Source organism: Epithele typhae (assembly GCF_022376455.1).
Source record: "Epithele typhae strain CBS 203.58 chromosome Unknown BXZ73scaffold_78, whole genome shotgun sequence".
In the NCBI taxonomy this organism is placed as follows: Eukaryota; Fungi; Basidiomycota; class Agaricomycetes; order Polyporales; family Epitheliaceae; genus Epithele; species Epithele typhae.
Genome location: NW_025954269.1, coordinates 24,617 through 44,411, shown reverse-complemented (window position 1 = coordinate 44,411; position 19,795 = coordinate 24,617). Strand labels below are relative to the sequence as shown.

At 58.9% G+C, this 19,795-nt stretch overlaps 5 protein-coding genes across 5 annotated transcripts; 2 read left to right on the top strand and 3 right to left on the bottom strand.

Annotated features, from left to right (window-relative positions):
- Nucleotides 1–149: 149 nt before the first annotated feature.
- On the bottom strand, nt 150–5,381 carry BXZ73DRAFT_54275 (aromatic amino acid family biosynthesis-like protein; the record flags this gene model as incomplete). The annotated part of the gene is made up of 5 exons (XM_048021143.1): nt 150–2,432; nt 2,484–2,704; nt 2,755–4,513; nt 4,759–4,966; nt 5,014–5,381. The coding sequence occupies 5 exons, from the start codon at nt 5,379–5,381 to the stop codon at nt 150–152; spliced, it is 4,839 nt and encodes a 1,612-aa protein (XP_047872951.1).
- Nucleotides 5,382–5,981: 600 nt separating this feature from the next.
- Nucleotides 5,982–8,017, top strand: BXZ73DRAFT_106167 (Metallo-dependent hydrolase; the record flags this gene model as incomplete). The annotated part of the gene is made up of 9 exons (XM_048016533.1): nt 5,982–6,210; nt 6,260–6,306; nt 6,357–6,710; nt 6,774–6,812; nt 6,865–6,974; nt 7,027–7,464; nt 7,520–7,597; nt 7,648–7,852; nt 7,910–8,017. 9 exons carry the CDS (start codon nt 5,982–5,984, stop codon nt 8,015–8,017), a joined length of 1,608 nt encoding a protein of 535 aa, XP_047872950.1.
- A 257-nt stretch (nt 8,018–8,274) lies between these two features.
- On the bottom strand, nt 8,275–10,510 carry BXZ73DRAFT_81334 (cytochrome P450; the record flags this gene model as incomplete). The annotated part of the gene is made up of 11 exons (XM_048023485.1): nt 8,275–8,446; nt 8,508–8,627; nt 8,702–9,082; nt 9,133–9,142; nt 9,195–9,411; nt 9,467–9,609; nt 9,664–9,769; nt 9,825–9,890; nt 10,026–10,063; nt 10,117–10,228; nt 10,277–10,510. The coding sequence occupies 11 exons, from the start codon at nt 10,508–10,510 to the stop codon at nt 8,275–8,277; spliced, it is 1,599 nt and encodes a 532-aa protein (XP_047872949.1).
- Nucleotides 10,511–11,539: 1,029 nt separating this feature from the next.
- BXZ73DRAFT_106165 (uncharacterized protein) lies at nt 11,540–13,802 on the top strand (the record flags this gene model as incomplete). Its single annotated transcript, XM_048016532.1, has 22 exons — nt 11,540–11,631; nt 11,700–11,778; nt 11,840–11,853; nt 11,911–11,952; nt 12,017–12,076; nt 12,152–12,161; nt 12,221–12,238; nt 12,292–12,317; nt 12,371–12,396; nt 12,449–12,486; nt 12,538–12,562; nt 12,618–12,629; nt 12,681–12,696; nt 12,751–12,793; nt 12,846–12,949; nt 13,007–13,053; nt 13,106–13,118; nt 13,178–13,205; nt 13,259–13,316; nt 13,378–13,402; nt 13,456–13,588; nt 13,653–13,802. 22 exons carry the CDS (start codon nt 11,540–11,542, stop codon nt 13,800–13,802), a joined length of 1,059 nt encoding a protein of 352 aa, XP_047872948.1.
- A 2,273-nt stretch (nt 13,803–16,075) lies between these two features.
- BXZ73DRAFT_106164 (uncharacterized protein) lies at nt 16,076–19,018 on the bottom strand (the record flags this gene model as incomplete). The annotated part of the gene is made up of 5 exons (XM_048016531.1): nt 16,076–16,745; nt 16,807–16,971; nt 17,030–17,447; nt 17,507–18,452; nt 18,500–19,018. The coding sequence occupies 5 exons, from the start codon at nt 19,016–19,018 to the stop codon at nt 16,076–16,078; spliced, it is 2,718 nt and encodes a 905-aa protein (XP_047872947.1).
- Between the last annotated feature and the right edge of the window lie 777 nt (nt 19,019–19,795).

Below are 19,795 nucleotides of genomic sequence, written 5' to 3'. Positions count from 1 at the left end.
GATCGTCGAGACCGAGCCTCCGCGCGAGCGCACGGACGTGGTCGATTGGAGGGGGGAGTACAAAACTTCGAGATTTCTACAACATACTAGTACACTGTCTTTGACTCTGCAAACTCTGCTTTTTTACTGCTCACTCCGAGCCCGTCCGTCTACGGAGAGTACGCCGTCCACACGCGCTCCGCGACGACGTTCCTCGCGCAGTGCCGCCCCGTCCAGAGGTTGAACTGGTGGAAGCCCTGCTCGAGCAGGACCTCGACGCCCTTCACGGTCCGCCACTGCGCCCCCGCGTTCCGCGCCTGCACCAGCACCGGCGTCTCCGCAGGCTTGTACGCCATGTCGATCGCCACGCCGCCCGCGGGCGCCGAGAAGATCGAGCTTCGGACGCAGATCGTGTCCGGGGCGGATTCGTCGAGCGACGTCGCCGCGGCGGGCACCGTCGAGATCACGACCGTCGGCTGCGCGCCGCCCCCGGGCCAGACCCCGAGCTCGTCGACGAGCCGGACGTCGACGTCGGGGAACGCGTCGACGAGTGCCTGCGCGCTGCGCTTGGTGCGGTTGTAGAGGTACACCGTCTGCACGCCGAGCTTCCAGAGCGCGTAAATCGCGGCGCGGGAGGTGCCCCCGGCGCCGATGACGAGCGCCGTCTCGGGCTTCAGGATGGTGGGCGGCAGCGCGCGGCGGACGCATTGGCTGATGCCTCGCCAGTCGGTGTTCTCGCCGTAGAGCTTCACGGAGCCGTCCGCCTTCGTGATAGGGATGATGGTGTTGACGGCACCGATGGCCTCCGCATCGGGAGAGAGCTCGTCGAGGAGGGGCATGATGTCGCGCTTGAAGGGGATTGTGACCGACGCGCCGCCGAAGTTCGGCGCGGCGATCGCGGCCTTGATCTCTTCGCCGACGCTCTCCGTCTCGAGCAGCTCGTAGGTGTGCGGCATCCCGAGCGTTCTGAACGCGGTGTTGTGGAGTGTAGGCGACATCGAGTGGGCGATGGGCGTGCCAAAGAGGTAGAACTTCTTCGCAGGCAGTTGGCCGATGAGGTGGAGCGCAGTCTGAATCTGTGCGAACGAGAGCTGACCGGGAGCAGCCTTGCTCGGGAGGAGCGAGTGGGTGATGGGGCTGAGCGTCGTGTTCAGGATACGCGAGATCTGACCTTCGACCCCCATGTTGATCGCGATGACGGGCTTCGAGCCAGGCGCCGCCTCCATGCGAGACACGAACTGGCGCAGCGTGAGGTTGTCTTCCAAGTTGTTTGCCTTGCCGACAAGCTTGATAATGTCCCCATATTTGTTCGCGAGCTTGTACTTCGCCTCCGCGGCTTGTCCGTCCCAAGCCATGGCGCCGCTCCAGTCGTGCCAGGATGCGATAACCTTCGAGCGTCCCTTGCGCACCAGGAACTCGGTGATCGCCTTCTCCGACCAGGATACCTCGAGGTCGATGTACTCGACCCCGTTGCGCACCGCCGCCATGAACAGCTCAAAGGCTTCCTTCTCCGCGTTGTCGGGGAACTGTCCACCCTGGGAAGCGGTGCGAACGGTGAAGATGATGGGGAGGGATGTCTTGTGCCTCAGCGCAGCGATTTGCTCATTTACGTACGAGACGGAGGGAGCGTAGGGCCCGACCGTGCCGAAGTCCTTCGGGGAGCGGAGGAGGTCGACGCGCACTTCGACCGCGTCCGCGCCGGCGGCCATCTCTTGGACGTGAGGGAGGGCGGGGGTTATATCCGGGTACGTGAGGCAGAGGAAGTAGGACCTCTTCCCTGAAGCGAGGTTCTCCGCAAAGTTGGTGTGTGCGCCAGTGATGTGACCAAAGAACCTAGCAACCTCGTCGCGGGTGCTGAGACCGGATGGTGTGGACCCAGAGTCGTCGGCAGCCGTGATCTGGGAAGAGTTGAGGACCCCGGTGTAGTTGATGAACTCGTAGTTGCTGCACTCCGCGAACCACGGTGCGCGGCGCTTGAACACGTCGGTGATAGGCTCGCCATACGCGGGTCGGGCGGTTTCCGCTCCGAGGTACGCGACTACCTCGTCGATCTCCCGCACAATGTGGACGACGGAGCCTTTCTGCGCGTATGCCTTTAGGACTTCGCGTGCGCCGGAAGTCTCGACGATGCCGCCACCCAGGCTGATGACGTGGCCTTCGCCGTGCTTAGCAAGCAACTCTTGAAGGATCTCGGTCTCTGCGACGCGGAACGCGGGCCAGCCGTGCTGGTGTACGAACTCCCGTACGCCGATCGCATGCTTCTGCTCGAAAACGGCGTCCGCATCGAGGAACGGCCACCCCAGAGTGCTCGCGGCCAGCTCGCCGATGAACGTCTTCCCAGAGCCCCGCATGCCGATGACGACGACTGAAGCGTCAGTCTTTCCCGTCGAGCGGCTGGTTGAGCCGAGCTCCTGCATAGATGCGAGCTCTACACCCTGGACCTCCAGGCCGATCTAAAAGCAAGTATGAGCGCGGATCCAGGACACATCGCCGCCAAGACATACTTTGTTCTCGAGATCGTCCCACCAGTTGGGCCAAGTCTTCTCGACACATCGCTTCTCCTCGATGATGGTGTCCTTCACGACGCTTCCCAGAACGCTGAACGCCATTGCCACCCGGTGGTCGTCGTAGCAGTGAACGCTGGCGCCTTCCCTCAGCTCCGCAAGCGGTCTCCCGTAGACCTCCAAACCGTCGTCAAACTCTTTGGTCTCCACGCCGAACTTGGCTGCGGGAGGGGTATTAATGAGATTCAGGGTATACGCGGGGGAAGCCTACCAAGCTGGTCGATCATCGCCCTGATCCTGTTGCACTCCTTGACCCGCTGGTTCGCGATCCCGATGATGCGTGTCGTCGTCACCCGGCTGCCGTCCGTCAACACCCTTCCCTCCTTCGGCGGGTTGCAAGCCACCGCCGCGAGCACTGAGGCCGTCAAGAACGCGTCGGTCATCGGCTCCATATCCACGAGACCGAGCGCGCGCAGCTGGCCGATCGGGGGCCCGGTGACCGTGGTCTCGGTCTCGGTCTGGACGACGGTGCAGCCCATCGGCTCGAGGACGTCTTTGGCGAAGCGCGCGTCGCCCTGCAGCGAGGCAGAGCCGATGTTGCTGATCGTGCAGGTGGAGCCGGTGATCGCGGCGACAGCGAGTGGGTAGGTCGCGCTGCTCGCGTCGGACTCGATGTTGTATAGCTCGGGGTTGGTGTAGACGCCCTTCGGGATGTGGTAAACGTCGAGAGGCCTCCCGGAAACAGAATCGATCAGGCGTTCGACGGCGATGCCGAACGTCTTCATCATCGCGATAGTCATGTCGATGTACGGCTGGGAAATGACCTGGCCGCCGGTGAGCTCGAGCGTCACCGGCTCCGCGGCGTACGGGGCGCAGAGCAGGATCGAAGAGACGTATTGGCTGGAGACGCTGGCTGCGAGTCGGACGAGCGCTCCTTTGAGGCCGGCAGGGGCGATAGAGAGTGGAAGGCATCCCTGGGATTCGAGGTAGTCGATGCTGCTGCCATTCTCCCGGAGCGCGTCGACGAGCGGACCAATGGGGCGCTGCTTCATGCGCGCGTTGCCTGTGATGACTGTGCGCTGCGATCCGTCGCCGCTGACGAGCGTGCAGACGGTGGTAAGGAAGCGCGCCGCGGTGCCCGCGTTACCCAGGTAGACCTCCTTGTTGCTGTCGGGGACGGCGAGCGAACCTCCGCCGCCGGTGACGACCAGCGTCTCGCCTCCGTCTTCCCAGTCGAACTTGGCACCCTTGAGTTCCACGAGCGCGTTCATCATGACCTGCGTGTCGTCCGAGTGGAGTAGGTTCTTGAGGCGGCACGTCCCAGTCGCCAAAGCCGCGAGAAGAAGCGCGCGGTTCGAGATGCTCTTGCTGCCTGGGGTGGCCATGCGAACTGGACTGCGGCTCGGGACGCCGGAGATAACTTTGACCGCGTCCGAAAGCGTTTTGGCGATGACCGCATCGGCAACGACGGTGGCCTTCTGCTCGTACGTTGCTCCGATCCGCGACAGGATGACGATCTTCTTCTGTGCCCCGCTGTTCTTCTTGTCGATGCGCATGATATCGAGCAGGCGCGTCACCGAGAGCATGCGCGCGGCCGGTAGGCTGGTGATGCGCGGATCGTGAAGCGACACGGGGAGGTTGTAAGCCTTGAGGCAGCGCGTGAGGCGGCCAACCGCCACTTGACTGAGCACGCCCAGCTGGCGTGCGACCTCGGCTTCAAGAATCATCCCAACGGAGACGCACTCCCCGTGAAGCATCACCGGGGTAAGGACGGCCTCGATGGCGTGGCCGATAGTGTGTCCGAAGTTGACGAGGTTTCGGAGCCCGGTCTCGCGTTCGTCGATGGTGACTATATGCGCCTTAACACCAATAGAGCCGGCGATGACGGAGAGGAGGAGTTCCTGTGCCTCGGAGCGGGTCTTCTCAGTACGTCCCGCGTAGTTGCTCGAAGGAGTTTGAATGGCGGCGAAGATCTCAGCGGATCGGGACTCCAAAGATGCGAACTCGGTCTCGTTCCAGATCGCTGCTGTCTGAAGGGAGCGGTCAGCACTTGTTTGCACCACATAACGCGCACATAGGAGCCGCACAACAGAGGGACCCGTATGCGCATTGGACAAGCAGGAAAGATAATGCACAGGTTCTAAAGGACGCATATATGCACTCTTTTATGCCACTGGCGAGCTCCGAAGGCGCATATATGCACCCTTCAATGCTCTTCCCAAGTTGCAAAGACATATATGCGCATATACACGACGCGAACGGAGGATGCACTCACTTTCACGACCTCTGCCATGCCGTTGGAGAACTCGCGCGCCGGCAAAGTCTCCAGAAACGCCGCATCAATGAAGATGTACTCCGGCTGCCAGAACGCGCCGATGAGGTTTTTGCCGTGAGGCGTGTCGATCGCGGTCTTGCCGCCAACGCTCGAGTCGACCATCGCGAGCAGGGTGGTTGGGATCTGGACGAAGCGGACACCCCGCATGCTTCGTAGGAGTTGGTAGGCGCATATATGCCAAAAAAAAGGACTCACAAAGTTGCCGCTACGAACCCAACCAGGTCTCCGATGACGCCTCCGCCGAGCGCGAGGATGACAGTGTCGCGAGTGCATTTGTGCAGGAGGAGGAAATCCTCAATCTCCGCCTTTCCTTCACGGCTCTTGCTGGTCTCTCCGGGAGCGATGACATGACTGATGAAGCGGGCGCTGGTCTTCACGTCTTCAAATTCCGTTTGGAAGGCGGCAAGGTGGAGGTTTGCGAGGTTACTGTCGGTTACTAGGACGTAGGTGGACGATGGGAGGGTATCAAGAACGGTTTGAACAATATAGGGAACAAGGTGAAAGCCGCAGTGGATCGAGTCCTTTCCGAGTATGGAGACTTTGCGAACGTCCACGGCAGACATGGCGAATCGATGACCTGAGAGGGTTGTACGGGGTTTATATAGCTGTTCGCGCTCCGTGAACGATCCGTGCTTACGTACCTTGCGGGCGGTATGATGGACGCGCGGCGGGGGAGAGTGTGTATAGAGCGTACCGCGCCCGAGCCGTAGGTTGACCCAGGTGCAGTGGACGCGTGAAGCGTGAACGTTTTGAAGTGACTCGCACACTGCTGCGGCTTCTCGCGAAGGCTGCAACGGTTAGACGCCCACAATCAATACCCTTCGGCCCGGAAGAGCCACTTTCCGAGGGTCTCGGAGCACGCCCGCTGGCGCCGCGGACCTTTGGCTGTTACCTTGTCCTCGATCTCCCGTTTTCGTACCTCACGTGGCCCATGAAGTTGACTCGACTTTGGAACGCACAGCGCATGGTCAATTGCACCGTTGCTCCGATTCTCGCGATGCTGCGCGAGATTTCGCAAGGCCGATGTCACGCTGCCAACGGGATAATTATATAAAACCACTGCTGGCTCGCCAACACACTTCTCCCTCACCCCCACAGCACTTCCTTGTGGTCCCCTCGCGTTCGCATCACAACCGCAGTCTCCATTCAGCTTGCCGCTCTCCATGCCAACGGAAGCCTACCTCAGGAAACGCGAGAAGCTCATCAAGAAGGATAGGGCCCTGCGTCCGGACACGGTTACCTCTCAGAGCCTCACCCCAGATGAACGCTGCGCGGATGAGATCCTCAGGAGCATGCGGGCAGCGGAGGCGGAGTCAGTCTGGGGCTTGGACAGCAAGTCCAACCATCCGCACGGATCTCAGCAGATGTTCCCAGGGATGGAGTTCTTAACCGGTACGTTGGTTTTGACTCTCATTCGCTGTCCCACTTCATATCGTACCAGCTCAGGAGACGATCATCGGCACGAAGGTTTTCGACATCATCAGCAAGGTACGCAGCGCCTTGACCCGCACCACTCATGCTTCAATCCTTCTGTTCAGATGCCCAAGGGAGGGCTGCTCCATGCGCACCTGGGCGCGACCGTACGGACAGACGTTCTCCTGAAGCTCGGTCTTCGGCAGCCTGCTATGCATGTCCGCATTTTCAGCGCCCTCACCCCCAGCAACCTCAAGACCGTGCTCCCTCAATTCCGCCTCCTCCCACAGTCCCAGCGGACTCGGATTGCAAGCATCACGGACGCGCAATACGTTTTAGGGTCGTGGGTCCCCATCCAGAACGCGCGCAACAACTTCGACCAGACTCTTGGAGGTCCCCCGGGCTTCGACAGGTGGGTGAATGGCTCTCAGATGATCGACCCCTCGGAAGCATACCGTACGCACAACACCGGGGCACAGGTGCGCGCACGATTTGTGGTGGTTTGATAAATAACAATTGATCCGATTTGTGCAACACTGTAGATATGGGATAGGTTCGAAAAGGTTCTCGACGTATCCTGGGTTCGTATTCTGCTATCGACGCGGCATCTATGTTTTCACTCACGTCTCGTAGGGTATCATCTTCAATCTGCCAGTTTTTACGGAATACATACGAGAGCTGCTCTTATCTTCCATTGACGATGGAATCTCGTATGTCGAGCCACGTGTGAATTTCTGGGACAAGTGAGTCACCGAAGTGCGCACACCGCCCGCTATCTGATCCGCCTTACCTGAGGTATATGCGCGGCGAAGACGGCGAAGAAAATCTGCCTCACCGAGTTTGGGTCCAGGTTTTTGAACGTGTCGTGGATGAAGTCCGCACACAGATGCACGCTCAAGGTCGCGACGACGAGTTCATCGGCGCGCGCATCATCTACTGCACCCTCCGCATATGCGAACCAGCGGAGCTCGACTGGTTCTTGGATGACTGCTTCGCGCTCGCCCAGGAGTTCCCCCATCTCATCGCCGGCTTCGACCTTGTCGGCCGTGAAGACTCGCTGAAGCCCCTCATCTACTACTACGAGCCTCTCACCAGATTCGTGGAGAGGCAAAAGGAAACAGGCGTCCATGTCCCGTTCATCTTCCATGCCGGGGAAACGTGCGGAGATGGTTCACCGGCTGACCTCAACTTGTACGACGCCATCCTGCTAGGCACGAAGCGCATCGGCCATGGGTGCGATCCTCATGCGAATGGCCGCATACGCACTGATTCACGTTCTTGGACGCAGATTGTCCATTTACAAGCATCCGAGTCTTATGGAGATGTGTAAGGAGAAGGGTATTTGCATCGAGATGTGCCCTATCTCGTGAGTGTGCCCCATCGTTCTCATGAGACGGCCGCTAAGGATATCATCAGGAACGAGATTCTGCGGTTCACGGGCTCTATGCCCATGCATCCACTCCCTGCTGTCCTCAACCATGGTGTACACGTCGTGCTGTGCTCTGACGACCCAGCGGTATTTGGCAACATGGGGCTGTCGTTTGACTTCTTCCAGGTGTTCATGGCTAGTGAAGTCGCAGGTGTTGCGACGCTGCGGTCCTTCGTGTGGGACAGTATCACGGTGAGCCTTGCGTCCCGCCCGCTTCTGGCGATTCGGAGTCTAACTCGACGTCCGAAGTTCTCGAGCCTCGACGACACGGAGAAGGAAGAGGCATACGAGAAGCTGGAACGCCGCTGGGCGTTATTCGTCCGCTACATCATCGATACGTATGAATCCACTGTGTGATCACTAAGAACAATCCCTCGCAGAATATATCACCTATGTGCATGTACCTATACAAACTTTTGACACCTAGGTGGGCGAAAAACGAAAAAAAAAACACGGTAGATCGCACCTGTTGGTTTAGACGGGATCCCAGCGAGCTTATTACTCGTTGCAGCTGTCCCGATTTTGATAGGCCGTTTCGCGCGGGAGCACGATTGGGGCCTGTGTCACACGAGGGCGTACCGTACATGAAGAGAAAAGACGCTGGGACCTCAATCCTAATCGTCGCGCCTGAAAGGCTGGACCCGCATGGGCAGCTGCGCACCCTTCTCCAGCTCCCCGACGATCGCAGGCCGCTGCACCAGCATCCCGACCCGCGTGACTTGGGCGGGGTCCACGGCGAGCTCGAACTCGAACGCGCGCACGAGCGTGAAGACGAGCGCCTTCAGCCTGGGTTCAACCGGTCAGCGCCAGACGTCCCTAACAGAACACAGAGGGCGGACGGGCGCACTCGGATATCGCGAACCGGTAGCCCATACATGAGCGAGGCCCGGAGGAGAACGTGAGCAGGTTGCTCCACAGCCCCGGGAGCTTCGACGCGGCCTCTGGGAGGGCGGTCCACCGCTCCGGTCTGTCGGGAGCGCCGGGTCAGAGTGCGGAACGGTGTCAGTGGACGGCAGGATGGACAGGACGTGGGGTCCTCACTTGAACTCCAGCGCGTCGTCGCCCCAGAGCGCCTTCGACTGGTTGACGAGCAGGAAGGGGAGCACGACGCGGTTGCCTCGCGCGATCTTGATCTCGTGGCGCGTCGTCCCGTGGCAGTCCGTGAACGGAGCGCTCGTGGGCACGATGTCGTCCGCGAGGGCCGCGCGGAGGGTGAAGACGACGGGGGCGTGGAGGCGGAGGGTCTCGCGCACGACGCTGTCGAGGTACGGGAGACGTAGCAGGTCGGAGTGGGGAGGCGTGTCGGAGGGGATCGCGAGAAGTTCTTTGCGCAGCGTGGTTTGGACCGTAGGGTTTTGCGCGAGAGCGAACAAGCACCAGGTCGCGGCCATGCTGGAGCTTTCGTGGCCAGCGACGAGGAAGCTGTCATGGCAGGTCAGAGGGGCGTCGAGACGCGTTGGATGTGTCTTCACCTCGGTATTTCTGAGACGACGGTGTTAAAAAGAGACATGGTTGAGGGGAAAGATACACATACGCGATAAAATCTCTTCTTCGTTCAAGCGCCGATCCTCGGGGAGGTCAGGATCCATGTTCGCTTGGAGAAGCAAGGTGATCAGGTCACGACCGGGTTGGGGAGATCGCGTGTCGTCGGTTTTGAACGACAGTTCGCGCCTCTTCTCTTCAACCAACCGCAGACCCATGTCACGAATCATGCGGCGCGCATTGTTTATGGATCTTGTCCGCTCGTCAGGCTGCGGATCGTATGGTGAGGTCACTAATCAGGGCCGTTTGGACGCGGCAACTCACAAAGAAATCGAGCTGAGGTACCATGTCCATAAGCAGTCGGAAAATGGACACCTCAGGGGGGACGCTCAGAATATCATGAAACGCTTGCTGTAACGCATTGGGTGTCTCGCGCATATTCAAGGAATCAAGATGGAGTCCGAAGCCTGCGTGACCCAGGTGAGCACTCAGAGAACGAGGCAAATCGAGACGCCACGCACCCGTCTCAGCTATCGCGTCCAGAGTGGTGCGCTCGAGCCAGTCGACCACGTTGACTGTTACCGGCTCTCCGCTGGATGATGCACGAGACGACCATATATCGCGAAGCTGTCGAAAAAGGTTTCAACCGTGAATGCTTCGACAAGAAAGTGCATCTACAGACTTCTTTGGCTTTCTCTAAAAATATTTCCGTAAATGCCTGGATCTGAATCGGTCCAAAGGCCGGGTTCTGCACAGATGGTGAGGAGGCTACATTGGGATTACTATGGAGATGGACTGACGAGAACTCGTCTCTGCGCAAGAGTGGCCGAAAGGGTTAGATCAACACATTTTAATGGACCATGGATTCTCGAAACGAATGCACCTGTTTTCGATGGTCATGGCCCTCAGCGAGGATGATTCCTGCACCAAGTTTGTCAGGACGAAGGGAAGCCGTAGCACCTGAACGCGCTCACCGTTGCCGATGATGCGCGAAGCGGAGACCCTAGCCTCCCAAGGCTTGACGTAATTGGGAGAGTGGAGGATGTGTTCCAGCGCGCGAGGGTCTGCCGTCCACAGAGCAGGTTCCTGGCGCAAGCGTCAGCGATTGTACAGAGTAGCTGGATGTACACGCACCATAAGCATCCACCTGGTCAAGATGTTCGGCCCAAACTGGGAAAGCCATGTTTGCATGAGAGGGACGCTGTGCGCGTGGGTCATCTGGTGGACATGGCCGTAGAACCAGCTGGGGGTCGGCGGCCCTCGGAGCTGTCGCAAGGGTGACAGATGGGACTTGAGGAGCTTTGCCCAGATGATCCACGCGAGAACACTTGCGGCAAGACAAGACAATGCGCTCTCAGGAGGAGTCATCTTGGCGGAGGAGCTCAACGTCGCGGACTGCCTCGGCGACAATGGGGCGGGAATGAAAGGTTGCGAGCGCGCATGCGACTGGGCTTCGCGATGGGGACGAGAATACACGTCCCCCGGGACGCTCATGAGCTCTCACCATGGGAGTTCGCCAAGACACGCCGAGGCCACGAAGACCACAAAAGAGCACATTCAGGAGAGTTGTGTCCGTCGAAGACAGCAGCTGCAGCGCTCCGCCATCCTCGGTGTGATCGAAAAGGCCGCAGGCTCGGTGGGCTGTGTCGAGCGCGCGAGTGAGTGTAGCGCCCGGGTTTTGCAAATATTCACGTCCCGCCTAGCGGAGTTCATGTTGTGCGTGCGGAGTTGCCGCAAACAAGCGCCCGATCAGTTGGATTGTCGCCTCCGCTGGCATATGCTACGCTGCATGCTAGTGCCATGGCTGCAGAATAACACACCCCGTGTACCACCAACCACAACAGATACTGGTGAGGGAACAATCACCCATCTTCGATTTTTGACACGTGCCCCGCCGAATTCTTGCAAGTTCGGCGAGTTATTCCAGGAACCGCGCCGAGTCGCAGTACTTGTAGCACCTAACTATTACCACTTCTTCTCGGACATCCAGCCGTACGAGCCCGGTAGTTTGAATTTGGACCGTGTACGGAACACAGAAGGGCCATGTTTCTAGGAACCATCCATCGGGAGCAGAGAGAACGCTCGCAGCGGAACCAGTCCACTCAAAATAAGCCCTACAAGGCTCACGCGCATCGCCCTTGAGAACCCTTGATATCGAACTCAACTCCCCTACGAGGACCGCGTTCCGCTCCGCGACGATCGCTACAGGTAGGCGATTACTCCGCATTGCTTTCGGGATCACATTGAACCTACTGTCATACACGTATCAAGGATGTCCATCCACCGCGCCACATGATGAGCGCTGCACAACATCGGAGTCGCCGTAGTTATTTCAGTGCAGGCCTTTAAAGCCTCGCGAGCTCCGCTCGGCGAGTGATCACACCCGCGACGGCCAAGATGTCGCTCCCACTCGGATCCCTCGATGGCCTTCTTCACAAGTACAAGGTGGGTTTTGGCGCCTGGCTCCTGGGCACAATCTTGTCTACTCTGTGAGTATCGTTTGCTACTATTGTCTTTCCCTGAGGATGACATTTGCGGCGTTGGGCCATGATACTAGGCTCGAAGGCATGCTCTTACAACAAACCATTGGCTATTTCCGCCATTACTCTTCAGACCCACTGTATCTCAAGATCTGGGTCAGTACAGGCGTCCTTATGCGCGCGTTGAGGTATTGAAAACTAAGTATTCCACGTTCAGGTCATCGCCGTGGTGTAAGCGAGGCGCCGTTCTTTTCGGTCGAGAACGAGTCAATGACTACATGCTCCCAGCGTCCTGCAATCTTTCACCGTAGTTGCAGAGATAGATGTGTGGTATGTTCCTCCCCCATTAGTCTTAAACTTCCAAATACACACCCAGCCATTCTACCGCTGACAGCTTTTGGACGCTCATCACCAACGCCTTCAACTTCGGCCTCCTCAACGCTCGCGACCCTTGGTAAGCTGCGGCTTAGAGTCGGTTTAATCAATTGGTCGAACGACTCGTGACTCACTCGTACATAATTCGTCTTAGGTCTGCAGCCGTGAGTCGCAATCCGGTTCCTTCTGGGATTACTGCCAACCGATCACATCTTTATGGCAGATTGTACCCGTAGTAGGCGTACGTGCTTTCCCATTAGCTGTCGGTGGAAACAATGCTGACGATGCGCAAAGTCGCTTTGCAACTTGCTTTCTGAGAGGTGCGTACGTTCAACGCGAAACCCTGCAACCCGCATGCTCACCTGTCGCTCAGCTTCTTTGCTCGCCGTGTCTGGATCCGTAAGGGAGTTTGCGTTTATAAGTAGTTACCCAACTAAAGTCGCTACCAAAGTCGGCTCGCGGCGTCACAGGGGCGTGGTACTTGCTGCTGTAAGTATTGCGGCGTCGATTGGGTGTTTTGGTACTCACAGCCTTCTACAGATGGCCATGAATGTGGCTGCTTGTGGTACGTGCTGTGGTTGCCGTCTACTGTTGAGAGAGTCTCTGATGAACCTCAACAGGATGCTACTTCGGTGCGTTCGAAGGTCTCACCCGCGAATTGTGCTGAAACGAATGCCTTGTAGCTGTCTCAGTAAAAGCGTGAGCGTCAGCAACCGAACTATGGAGTTCCGGGCGACTAAAACTTGTATGCAGGTTCCAAGAGCCTAGTATCCTCAACGCGCCAAACGCTGGTGGAGTAAGAGCTCGGAACCAGTCCTCTACCATTCGCGCTCAATAGGGTCTCGCAGTTTTTGAACACAGCCGGATCGGCGCTCATGATGGCCGCCGACGCCATGCTGACTTCGTCACTCATTTACATTCTCTATAAGCAGCGCATTGAGGGGTCACGTCGGTGAGTACACCATGCTTTTGTCATTGATACTCCTAGTGATCCATTCAAAACCTGCAGCACGAATTCAATGATCGACCTCATCGTCCTCTACGTCATCGGCTCTGGTAAGATTCTGCGCTGAGAAGACATAGTCGAGTGCTCATAACGAAACACCAGGTTTCCTTATCAGGTAACCCGTGATGGTCTCCAATAGTACTTATCAGCTTCTCAAGTACTTATCCGCACCAGCGTGTTCAACGTTGTCGGAATGATATTGGTATGTCTCAGACTGCACACTCACGTGAAGAGCTCAGCTCACAGTCTCCTCAGTCGATCACCTCGCTCGACAACATCATCTTCGCAGCGTCGATGCTCGTCGGCCAACAGAGTACGCCGCCTTCGCACTTCCACGTCACTCCCCATCGCTGACGGCCGGTCGCTCCGTCCAGTTTATTCCAACTCGTTCTTGGTCGCGTAAGTCTTCCTACGACGGTGCGACGTGCGAACCCCCCTCACTCTCGCTCCAGCCTCAACACGCGCAGCATCATCCGCAGCCGCGGCGAGGCACGGAAGACGGAGCTCGACGCGAGCCACATGCTCGTGCCCGCCGCTGGTGACGGGGAGAAGAAGGCGGCCCCGAACGGAAACCCTCTAGGCTCGGTGGGTGATCTCGAGTCGCGCCCGTGCGAGGGCCCGGGCATCCGAGCTGAACCTGCTGTCGTAGATGGTCTTCCGACACGGTCCCTCCGACACGCAGGTCGCCAACGACGAGTGGACCGTCACGAGGCTCTCGATGGTCCCCGCGGGCGAGTCGGACTCGCAGATCGCACAGGACGAACGGCGGGAGGACTCGTCGGGCTCGGGGACCGTGTGAGGCAAGCCGCGGTGTTTCGGTGGATGGTATGTACGCAGACGGGCCGCGCAGGTCCAGTGACCTGTCGCTCTTCTTGGCTAAACAGACATTTTGTGTGCGACGCCTTCGTATATATGTTCGAAACCACGTCGAGACGGGCTTCCCTAGGACCCCCGAAAATGGTAGGGGAGGCCGGAATCGGAATCCGGACAAATCGGCCCCAGACGCTCGTCGAGGCCGGAAGGTCATCCAGACAAATCTGACCGGGTTGTTGGGGAGGCTGGAACCTTTGTCCGGACAAATGATGTTGGCAAGCAAACCACCAGACACGATCTAATTTAGAGAAGCCCCAAAACGATGCTTGCTTGAGGTGTTGTAACGAGTGTTTCTGCACTCAGAATCTATGTTATTGGCTTAGTGACATGGGGGCGTGGATAGCATGTGGCAGTCGGTGCTTTGCCCTCCCCGCCATTAGCGCCAGACGCGTTCAGCCTGGTCATTACCGCTCTCTCGCACGGTTTTTCGAGCCCAAAACATTTTATGGAGCATGCGACAATGGTTTAAAAACGATTGCACACACTGTCATCGGCCACTGGCCTCCTATAGACCCAGACAAGTCCGAGTGCCCAGCGCTTTGCCTGGGTCTGCTGAGCGCTTATTAATATTGACTGGCGGTTTCGCCCTACTCTCGAGGCTTTGCAACTCTAGGGAAACATTTCTGAGCGCATAAGACTGCATAAGTTGACTGAAGATGCACATGCAGCTCACATGACACCATTTTCACACTTCTCTAGTACTGATAATGCAAGACCCCCTAAGCTCGGTGCTTTGGAACAGCTTGGCGATGCTTCTGCGGGCGCGAAAGACGGAAATCAAGCTAAGATAACTCGGAAGCGGAAGGGAGCGAAACCTCAGGCATGATCGGACTCTCTGCTGGTGTATTGGAGAGTCGAGACACATACCATGGCTTACACAGTCATCCCCTAGCCCTGTACACACGTTGATATCATGCGGAAACATTTCTCTGTATTCATAATTTATGTATACACGCACAGACTACGTACAGTGTCCCACGGGTCCTTGAGACACCACGGGTCCTTGAGACAGACCGCGATGACTCCTCTTGTACATGCTTACAATTGTTGAAAAAATGGACTTTCGGTGCACAACAATGCACCTTGTAGTTAGAGTAATGATCCCAGCTGGTTCCAGAGCCGGTTGAAATCATGAGAATATGTTTTCGCATTTCCGAGTGTGTGAGCAAACTTAAATGGCATATCATCAAGAGTATGGAAACATCCTGAACTCCGGAAATGCGAGGCATGACTTCCATTACCTCTAGCTCTCTCTCTGCGAGATTTCAAGTGATTATATCACAGGGCTGGTGATGCCGGGCATGTCCCGGGATTCCGGGGTCAACGGCGTCTGTTGGGCCGGCATACACCTACCACGTGACACTCTCACACGGTGTCGCGTTGTGCTGCGTCGACTGGCCTCTCCGTGTCCTGCACAGAAACCTCACCTTGAATGAGCGAACTACATCACAGACTTGAACTCCCGTGTGAGGGGGACGAGTAGGAGGACGGCATCGAGCACCACGACCACGACTCGGATGGATCAAGTGACTAGGCGCCAACGCGCGCCGTGGAAGATCTATGATCTATTGCCCGAAATGGGCCGTCTCAAGGAGGGGTGGGTGCGGACTTCGGGACCATATGTCATATCTTGTCGAACTCGTCTCTCGCACATCGTATCCACCCGAAAATATTCATTGAGGTGGCCACTAAGTAGAGATATGTAAATGCCAAAACGTGGTGGCCGCCGACCCGAAAACGCAGAGATATCGGCCGGAATGTTTTTCGCGTCTCAAGGACCCGTGGGACACTGTAGTTCTTGCTATACAGCAGAGATTTTGAGCTCGAGCGAATTTGGGCGCTTATACTACAGTCCGGACAAATCGCGCACCCCTCCGGCCGGAGGCCGGAAACTTTCCGGACATAATGAAGCCTCTCTGCAGCCAGGAATCCGGACAAACCAGAGGCTACCCTGGAGCCCTCTGATTCCGGCCTCCCCTACCATTTTCGGGGGTCCTGCTTCCCTATGGACCGACTTTCTGGAGAAGCAATTGGCGGATGTCGGCTTCGTCGATTCGCACGTGTTACGGGGTAAATACTGCCATCGCCACCCACCTTGCGCATTATGTTCCCAGTAACCAAATCACAGGTTCTGTCGCTCGCCTATCAGACACAAGCCCAACACCGTATTCGTCGTTATACCCTCCAAACATAAAGCACTCAAAGGGTCAAGGTGACAGAGGCCACTCCATGCGCGAACGGAATCACGTACGCGCCCGCGTCCTGGGCAAGCTTCGTGGTGGGCCTGAGCACCCCCAGCCCGTTGTCCGCCGTGTTCTGCACGACGAGGCGCGCCCGCGGAGCCGCAGCCGCGCCCTGGACCCCGGACGCCGCCGCGGTGATGTTCAGCGTGACGCGCCGCGCCGCTGGCTCGAACGTGAACTCGTCGAACGCGCCCGCGTCGAGCGTGAGCCACGCCCCGAGCGGCGCGACGAACACCCGCCGCCGCACCGCGTCGCGCACCGCGACACGCACCGTCGCCGCCGTCGTCGCGCGCACGGTGCCCCCGAACGCGAGCCAGCCGAGCTCCGCGTCGCGGACGAGGTACGTGCCGGCCTCGAGCGCGAGGCCGACGAAGCCGGGGCCGTAGTCGCCCGAGTAGGCGTCCCAGGCGAGCGTGTCCGCGAAGGAGTGGAAGGAGGCGGCCGCGAAGCCGCGCGCGTCGACGGAGGCGAGCGGCGCGGAGGAGCCCGCGAAGCCGACGCGGAGGAGGTGGGTGTCCGCGGGGGTGGTGCGGAAGCGGGTGAGGAGCGGGATCGCGTTCAGCGCGGAGCCGTAGTGGTGGATCTGGCGCTCGATGCGTTGGAGCTTTCCGCCGTATACGTTGTCCCTGCGAGATAGAAACGCTCTCAGTAGGGAGCTGAGGAGAGGATGGGACGAGAAGGACGGACCAGTAGCGGCGCGCGTTTCCGTTGTAGCCCCAGTGCGGGATCGATGGTTGGTACGCAAGGATGGAGTTCAGCGCGTTCGTGGCCGTCGTGGTGTCGTTGAAGTAGGTCGCCCACGCGAACACGCCTTCTTGCCCAGTAGAGTCCCACGCCATCTCAGATCCGAACCTGACGCGGGCAGACAATTAGGCGATGGGATGTACACACAAGAATATGGAAGACGCACGGGAACTGCTCTCCTGCCCATATGGACTCCCGCGCCTTCATACGGCTCTCGACGAGGGTGGCGTTGGTCGAGAGCCCTTCGCGCTGCAGATCATCCAACAGATACCTGATCACTGTCTCCTCCATCAGCCCAACATCCGCGTACCCGACCCGGCCGTTCGTCATAGTGGCGACAGTGAGGACTGCTTGGTTCAGATACCAACGCCAGTCGTGCGTCGTGACCAGGGACGGGTAGTTGCGCGCGACGCGGTACAGCGACCAGTACGCGGCGATGACGTGCACGTAGTCATACGCGCGGTCCGTAGCGTAGGACGACGCTTCGTTCCAAGACCACCAGACCGTCCAGTCCATCGACGACGGATACGTGTAGTTGGGCACCAGCGTGGGCTGGTAGAAGAAGACGGACTTCTTCACCGTGCCTGTGTCACGAGCGTCAGACCGGAGGGAATCTACGAGACGAGACAACTCGTCCGCCTACCGTTCTTGTTCTGCACAGAGCCCCACAGCGTCTCGTTGACAAAGCGCTCCATCTTCGCGACCTCCGCTGCGTTCGGCTGCGCGAACTGTTTCACCGCGGCCGCTAGCCACGAACCAGCCCCTGCTTCATCGCTCAGCCCGGGGATCCACGCGCGCGGATCGTTTCTGACCACCGCGTTTACGGAGCTGTCGTAGCTGATCACGCTCGGCGAGCGCTTGAACGGGTCCGTGGGGTCGTCGAACCACGACTCCGTGGTGAGGAAGTGGCCCAGGTCGGCGACGACCTGCGCGGCCGCGTGCGTCGCGTACCAGTGCACCGTCGTCGACGTCCCGTCCGTGAAGTTCACGGTGAGCCGCGACCGGCCCCATCCGTTCGCGGTGATCGTGTAGCCCGTCCACGCGGGGCTCGCCCCGTCCGCGTCCGCCGTCCATGAGAGCGCCCCGGCGGGCTCCACGGACAGCGCGCGCACCGCGGCGGTGTAGTTCACGAACAGCTTCGCCTCCTGGTCCGCGGGGAGCACGAAGCCGGGGACGCCGACGACGACGGGCCGCCCCTTGGCACGGAGCGTGTCCTCGATCGCGCGGATCGACGGCGCGAGCGCGAAGCGCAGGCCGTACGTGCGCGTCGTGCCCGGGGGGAGCACCGCGGACGTGGGGGCGTTCCAGGGCGTGACGGCGGCCCATTCGTCCTGTGCGTACGCGAGCGTGTGGAACTGCCACTCGTAGAGGCCCTCGAACGTCTGCGACTGGTAGCCGAGCGGCTGCGATTCGTCCTCGGGGAGGAAACGCCAGCCTTCGAGGGGAGAGCCGCCGAGGGGAAGGACGAGGAGTGGGGGGAGCGTGCCGAGGAGGGGCGTGACCTGGACGTAGCCCCCGTCTTGTCCGATGTAGGGGTCGAAGAGGCTGCAGAGGGTGTTGGTCTCGGCAGCCGTCCGGTCTGTGAAGATCTGTTGACAAGTCAGGACACGCAGCGTACAGTGGCCACACCACGCACGTTGTTGAACTCCAGCGGTGCGCCGAGCGAGCCGATCTCGACAGCCTCCGACTGCGAGTTCGTCACGTCGAAGAGCAGCTGCAGCTCCCCGTCTTCGAGTGCCCACCGACGGGTGATGTTCAGCAGCGACGCGCCTGGAAGGGTGGGCGCCAGGTGGGCGGCAGCGAGCGTGCTGCCCGACGCCGCGAGCTGGGTGACGTTCTTGCGCGCCGAAGACGTGTCGCCGTTGGTCCACGCCGTCTGCCCGACGACGCGCGCGCGGAACGTGAGGTCGCCAAGGTGGTAGTTCCCGTCGTACTGGCGTTGGTCCATCACGTCCGCGGGGATGAAATCGAACCCGTCCTTCGTCTGCAACGAGTACAGCGTCTGCGAGTCCTTCACGAGCTGCACCTTGAAGTCCGCAGTGTCGAAGGACAGGAAGCCGTCGGCAAGGCCGAGCGTCGGTGTTTGGGCATCACTGGGGTGGAGGAGAGCCAGCGCAGAAAGGAGCGCGGCGAGCGCGAGTGTGAGCGCGCGCATGGCGGGCAGCTTGCAGACCGGGAGGTGGGCGGGCCGTCTTATATCGGAGAAGATAATGATAATGACGTCTGGGCTTAGGCCAGGAACGACCGCGTGATGATGAGGCTTCCCTATGAATGATTCACCGAGAGCGAAGCGAGATGGTCGATTGTTGAAGTAGGTGCGGGCTGAATTTAGAGCCGGGTTCAGGAAGAGCGGGAGCATGTGGACTTACAGCAAGCACGGGACCACGAGCCGTAATTCCTCAAGACAGTAGGAAGCAGGAAGACTGGAGGATTGTCCGTAATGGGGAGGCATCGCATGGCGGAGAACCCGCCTATCAGCTGGACGGAAGTTTCAGAACCCTGCGGCCCGTGAGAGCGGGCGATAACCTGACGGGCCGTCTTCCTTGATCACGAGTGGCTCGAGTTGACTTGGCGTTTGCGTACCAATACGTGCGCGTACCAATGGACTGTAACTCGACGAGAAATCGGGTTTTCTCATAAAGGTAGAAGACAAGATCAATAGACGACTCTCAGCTCCAACTCGAGACCATGTTAACCGGCCACTAGTGCTGGTTAAACATTGAGCTTGAGGCCTAGTGAGAACGTACAGGTTTATCGCTCGTGAGCCTTTGTCTAGCACGATGTCTGCACCTTGAAGAGGTTGACGCGCTTGGTGTTTGGTTCGCGGCGTTGCAGGGCATAATGGCCGACAACTAGAAATAAGTTGTTCAGCGGAGGCGCATGCAAGCACATAGGGGAGTGGATGTTGCTGAGTATATGCGGTGAAGAACAC